At 45.7% G+C, this 6,803-nt stretch overlaps 1 protein-coding gene across 1 annotated transcript; it reads left to right on the forward strand.

Moving 5' to 3' along the window:
- Window positions 1-269: 269 nt before the first annotated feature.
- Window positions 270-1,232, forward strand: LOC138768672 (olfactory receptor 6N1-like). The gene has a single exon (XM_069946623.1). It carries the CDS (start codon window positions 270-272, stop codon window positions 1,230-1,232), a length of 963 nt encoding a protein of 320 aa, XP_069802724.1.
- Window positions 1,233-6,803: the final 5,571 nt, after the last annotated feature.

Genomic DNA, 6,803 nt, shown 5'->3' on the forward strand with positions numbered 1-6,803 from the left:
ATCGTAGCAGTGACCCTTTAAAGTTCCGTAAAACCCTATATAATGATTGTTGTAACCGACTACACAGGGTTTGCAGTCTGTAATCATTGAGACCCATAGGGACTGTATACACAAAATGGTATATACTGTACATTTTTAATTAAAACTATTTGCAAAATGGCTTTGTTTTTATTGTAGATGGGTTGGAAGAGTTTTTTACATGGATATCAGATTTACATGGATATAGCTAGAATTTGCTGTCACAAATCCACATTACAGATAAAACAAAGATGGAATCAGTCTCCAATGATAGCAGAGTCTACAAAATTGTGTTACAAGGTTTTCCAGCTCTTCAGCGCTTCCATGTTCCTCTCTTTGCAATCCTTCTTATCATCTACCTGTTCATCATTTCTGGCAATGCTGTAATACTGCTCGTAATCTGCAGACAGTCCGCCCTGCACTCCCCCATGTACTTCTTTATCGCAGCGTTATCGTCCTTGGAAATTTGCTACACGGCCGTCACAATTCCAAAAATGTTGGCTGATCTCTTGAATGATGAGAAGACGATCTCGTTTCATGGATGCCTAGTACAGGCCTATTTCCTACATGCTCTTGGAGCAGCTGAGTGCTATATCCTCACAATCATGGCATATGACCGGTATTTGGCCATCTGTAAGCCATTGAGATACTCATCTATTATGACTACTGGCCTATACATCAATTTGGTTGCCGCTTGTGTTATTGGGGGGATTCTAAGCCCGGTCATTGAAACCATCCTCATTTCTCTTCTTCCATTTTGTAGTTCAAACCATATTGAGAATGTATTCTGTGACTTCCCCCCATTAATCTCCTTGGCGTGCACAGATACAAGGTTATATATAATGGTGGAATTCATCGTCAGCTCTTTTATCATCCTCTTGACATCAGCTTTTGTTCTTTACTCTTACGTCAGGATAGTATACATTATCTTAAGGATCAAGTCCAAAAATGGACGCCAGAAAGCCTTCTCTACCTGTGGGGCGCACCTTATTGTTGTCACTTTGTTTTTTAGCAGCATCGGCTTCATGTATATACGTGTTACAAAAAGTTACTCTGTAGACTATGACCGGGCGGTGGGTCTCACCTATGTGGTCTTTACACCTCTAGCTAACCCCATCATCTATGGACTGAGAAATCAGGAAATAAAAAGATTTCTATATAAAGGTTTTTGGTCAAAACAATGTTTTGTGTTGGTGTCAAAATGGCAGTGGTAGATTGGTAGTAAAATACAAAAATGTATAAAAATTAAACTGTATATAAAGGTAAATAAATTTTGTTGGACCAATATTAAAGTAGTCCACAGCTTGTGCTGGATGCGGTTTTATCTCACATGTCCTCACTTAATGCAGCTCTATCTCTATGGATGAACCTTTATTTATACAACTAAAAAATGGCCATCAAAAATGTCTGAGCTAGCAAATCATGGATCATTATAGTCAATTGCACCACAATTTCTGACCCCAATGTTATGTCCATGTCTGTTCATTCCTCAGTGTGGTCCTCTTCCTGTAAAGTGTGTCCAAGACTTCACTTTTGGCCATGATTTAGTGTGCATGTTTCCTACCAGTCTGATTCCAGCACTTGCTGTGTGGTGATTGACAGGTTAAACCACACCCGTCCGGTTTCTTCTACTAGTCTTAGCCAGGTTGTGTCAGAAATCTGCAGTAGCCTGGTCTGAACTGGGCCTTGTGTTTTGCTTTTGTGTGCCACACCCGATTGCTTCTCAGCTTCCAGCAATGCAGGAGTTTAGCTGAGAAGCTTCTGGACTTCATTTTGCACCTGTCTGGTCTCTGTGATTGATGGGTCTCTCTGCCTGTCTGTAACCTGGAAGATCAGAGAGCTGGTCCAATAGGGATCCAGACCGGGCTCTTGGTCAGCATAAATCAAAGCTGGGACTATTTTGAGCAACACCCGGATCCCAGCTACCCCTTGTCTATTCCTGCGCTCCCCATCCTAACTCCCTCTGCTTGCTCGTCTGTGTTACCTGACCTCTGGCTTTGACTTTTGACTATCCGACTGCCACTTGTTTTGTACTGCGCTGCCTGCTTGGTTTTTGACTTTACCTGTTCGACTATTCTATATTGTGTTTGTATGTCTGTCTTGTTCTGTGTTGCACGTACTCAGTATAGGGAACGTCTTCGTAGTTGTCCAAGGCCGCCTAGGGCCGATTGAGGCAAGCAGGTAGGGACAGTTGGTGGGTTCAGCATCAGGGCTCACTGTTGTGTCTTGTCCCTGCCTCCCCTGTCCTGACAGGTTGCAGATGGTTTAGAACAGGGGTGTCAAACTCAAATACACAGTGGGCCTAAATTTAAAAATTAGACAAAGACGCGGGCCAACCTTGATAATTACTGAAGTGCGAATGCGGCGGTCCTGGCACTGTCAGAGCAGCATGCGGTGTTCCTGGCACTGTCAGTGGTGTGCGCTTTCGCTGTGCACTATGATAAATGACATGATAAATTGCTATGATATGAATAAACCCCAACCCATGTAATAGCCCTCCTAAAAGTACCCAGATAGCCAGCACCCCAAGTGTTCCATATAGTAACCAGCCCTCCCCAATAGTCTCATATAATAGCTAGCCCACCCCAGTAGTCTCATATAGTAGCCAACCCTCCCTTATAGTCCCATATAGTACCAGCCCTCCCCAGTAGTCTCATATAATAGCTAGCCCTCCCCAGAAGTCTCATATAGTAGCCAGCCCTCCCAATAGTCTCATATAGTACCAGCCCTCCCCAGTAGTCTCATATAGTACCAGCCCTCCCCAGTAGTCTCATATAGTAGCCAGCCCTCCCAGTAGTCTCATATAGTAGCCAGCCCTCCCAGTAGTCTCATATAGTAGCCAGACCACCTTCATAGTCTCTCATATAGTAGCCAGCCCTCCCCCATAGTCTCTTTTATAGTAGCCAGCTCTCCCCATAGTCTCATATAGTAGCTAGCCCTCCCAAATAATCTCATATAGTAGCCAGCCCTCCCCCGATAGTCTCATATAGTAGCCAGCTTTCCCCCATAGTCTCATATAGTAGCCAGTCCTCCTCATAGTCTCCCCCATAGTCTCTTATATAGTAGCCAGCCCTCCGCTGTAGTCTCATATAGTAGCCAGCCCTCCCCAATAGTCTCATATAGTAGCCGCCCTCCCCATAGTCTCTTATATAGTAGCCAGCCCTCCCCCATAGTCTCTTATATAGTAGCCAGCCCTCCCCCATAGTCTCTTATATAGTAGCCAGCCCTCCCCCATAGTCTCTTTTATAGTAGCCAGCTCTCCCCATAGTCTCATATAGTAGCTAGCCCTCCCAAATAATCTCATATAGTAGCCAGCCCTCCCCCGATAGTCTCATATAGTAGCCAGCTTTCCCCCATAGTCTCATATAGTAGCCAGTCCTCCTCATAGTCTCCCCAATAGTCTCTTATATAGTAGCCAGCCCTCCGCTGTAGTCTCATATAGTAGCCAGCCCTCCCCAATAGTCTCATATAGTAGCCGCCCTCACCATAGTCTCTTATATAGTAGCCAGCCCTCCCCCATAGTCCCATATAGAAGCCAGCCCTCCCCAATACTCTTATATAGTAGCCAACCCCTAGAACAGTTGTTAAAGGGAAACCTACCCCTGGATACAGCCCCCCATACTTACCCCATTCTGCCAGTCCCACTTCTGATGCCAGTCCCGCCAGGCCGCCCACTCATCTTCTCATGTAAGTATGGGGGGCCGTATCCAGGGGTAGGGTGGGTTTGGGGGGCCGTCCAGTAGTAACAGGTTGTCCTATTAGCTTGGACTCACCCTTTCTGCGGCCCCAGAGGACGCGGAAGGCGCCCAGTGCAGGACGTGTGTGATGACGTCACTGAGCTGCCGGCATCGGGACACCGCTCACATTCTCCTATGGCACAGGCTAAAAACTCCCTGTGGCCTAAAAGAATATAATATGGTCTGTCCAAGCGGCTGTCCGGACCACCCATAATATAATCTAATGTGATGGTGGGCCAGATGTAATTCAAACTGTAAATTGCCTGGCGGGCCAAAAATAATGGCACCGCTGGCCAGATTTGGCCTGCGGGTCAGAGTTTGACATGACTGGTTTAGACTGAGTACTGATGGACAGTTGCCTCCTCCATTTATCTTCCTTCCCTGTCAGTCTGTGTTCTGTGTGGTCGGGATGTCATAAAAAGTCCATATTCTCCTCCACCACCAACTCTTCTTTATCCTCCTTCTTAGGTCCTGTCTCATTATCCTCCTGCATGTAAGGACAGTGAGCAAGATGTGGAAGCTGTTCTTCTTCATCTATTGTTCCATCATTGTTACTTGCTACTACTGGCCAGACAGCTCGTTCTTCTGCTGCTGCTTGCACTACTGCCACCCACATCCCACATCCATCCTGGTAAATGATGGGTGTTACATCTCCCACTTCTACTATTCTGTCCATTGCCAAACTGTCTGTTACCAGACATTTTTTTCCAGGTTGGCTTAAAGGTTTGGTGGCACTATGAACTACACTGAAACTTTCCACTAAATAATGCTTTTGACAAAACTGCTTAAAGGGGTATTCCACTCAAACACAACTTTTGATATGTTACTGCCCAGACTAACAAATCATTCCATGCTTGATGTTATCTATTCATTCTCCTTCCCCTAGTTCTGAGCTGTTGTTTCTGCTGAAGACACAAAAATCTGTGTATGAGCTGTTCTTTGTGTTCCCTCCCTTCTGAGACTGCTGATGTAAACGGGTCCCTAGCTGGCTATATCTGCAACATTGTAGCTTCTTTGTAATGCTGGGAGGGTTATTCTGAGATTAAGTTGCTGATGACCTCACTGTGATTAACCCTCACAGCATTACAAAGAAGCTACAATGTTGCAGATAAAGCTTGTCAGGGACTTGTTTACATCAACCGTCTCAGAAGGGAGGAGGGAGAGACGGAGAGAAAAGCTGACACACAGATTTTTGTGTTTTCAGCAATAAGTAGCAGATGAGAACTGGGGGAAGGAAACAATAGATGAAGTGTGGAATGAATTGTTAGTCTCACCATGGGCAGCAAGTTACATACACAAGCCAAGACAGATATTACCATTAACACCAGCATATAGGAAGAGAAAATATTATCACCATACATATTACCGCCATACTGTTACTGACCAAATCCTGTATACTGAGACCAATATTACAAATAATACCAGTATATAGGAAGGAAATATTACCGCTACACCACAACCACTACCATCTCCACCATATTGTTACTGACCAAATCCAGCATACTAAGACCAATAAAACACAGTACCAGAAAAAGTAACAAATTTCACCATACTGACTAACACTGCCATATACTGACTAATACCACCGCATACTTACACCATCGCATACTGATTAACACCACCAAATACTGACTAACACACCACATACTGACTAACACCACTGCTGCTACTGACTAATACCGTCACATACTAACACCACCGCTGCTACTGAATAAGATCCACTGTACACAGATCACTAACACCTCATACAGTCATATAGATACTGACCCAGCTGTACACAGGTTCTCCATATACATTACAGTGCATTTACATCAGGTCACTCACAGGGGACGTCTTCTCTGATCAGAGTTCTTCCCTTGTTATCTTCTTCTCCATCTGCCCTGGGCCGTTATAAGAACTTCTCCGAGCCCAGAATCCACAGAATCTGCCAGAGAAACATATTAGACTCCTCACTCTGGCACCAGCCTCATCTCTATACTAACTGCACATCTGTATTGGCCCCTTTACGCTCTCATTTAGTGGGTAGGCTGACTCTATGTGACCCCCTATATATATATGCCATCGCCTCTATGTAGCCTTTTTATAGATGGCCCTCTGTGTTGTCCCCCTTACAGATGGCCCCCTCTCCCCCTATGTTGCCCCCCTTATAGATGCCCTGCCTCTCTCCCCCCTTATAGATGGCGCCTCTCTCCCCCCCTTATAGATGGCCCCCTCTCTCCCCCTTATAGATGGCCCCCTCCCCCCTAGTAGATGGCCCCCTCCCACCCCCCCCCTTGTAGATGGCCCCATCTCCCCCCCTTGTAGATGGCTCCCTTTCCACCCCCCTGTAGATGGCCCACTCTCTCCCTCCTTTGTAGATGGCCCCCTCACTCTCCCCCTTGTAGATGGCCCCCTTACTCCCCCGCCTTGTAGATGGCCTCCTCTTGCCCCCCCCCCCCCACTAGGCAGAGACTGGCCGTTCCGTGACTCGGCCGGGGTCACGGAATGGCCGGTCCCATACGTAGTGTAAACATAGCCTAAGACTGTAAGGGATAAAGAGTACTGGTACTGAGAAACTGAGCAGGGGACGGACTCTGAGTACCAGCGAGGAGCCAAGAGCTAGACTGCAGAACAATTATGGTAGCAGTACTGGGCAAAGAAGAGAGACTGCCAAAAGAGTGTGGCAGGTGGGCAGTGGGGCAGTGGCCATAGTAGCAGATCTGAAAACAAGAAAGAGGTAGGAAAATTTGAAACAGGATGTTATGTACCCAAAAGCCGGCCTGATGGAATAGTGAGCAACCCAGGTACCATGTATGATTATCATCCACAGACTGCCTACCATATCCTATATTCAAATAAGAATTGAATATAAATCTTTAACATACTTTTCTATTATAGTGTACCCCTCACTGCTTCATTGTATAACCATTATCCTATATAGCATCCAATTAGGCTAACAAGTCACAACAGGCAAAATTACTGTAAGTCTAAATGCCAATTACTAGTTTTCTGCAGAGAATAAATTCCCAGAACATCAGGATCTATATAAACAGCATAAAGAACAGCGCC

This window comes from Dendropsophus ebraccatus, chromosome 12 (genome assembly GCF_027789765.1).
Source record: "Dendropsophus ebraccatus isolate aDenEbr1 chromosome 12, aDenEbr1.pat, whole genome shotgun sequence".
Lineage (NCBI taxonomy): Eukaryota > Metazoa > Chordata > Amphibia > Anura > Hylidae > Dendropsophus > Dendropsophus ebraccatus.

Bases quoted from the DNA above. Each gene is read 5' to 3' on its own strand.
- LOC138768672 (XM_069946623.1), top strand. From the start codon at position 270: ATGGAATCAGTCTCCAATGATAGCAGAGTCTACAAAATTGTGTTACAA.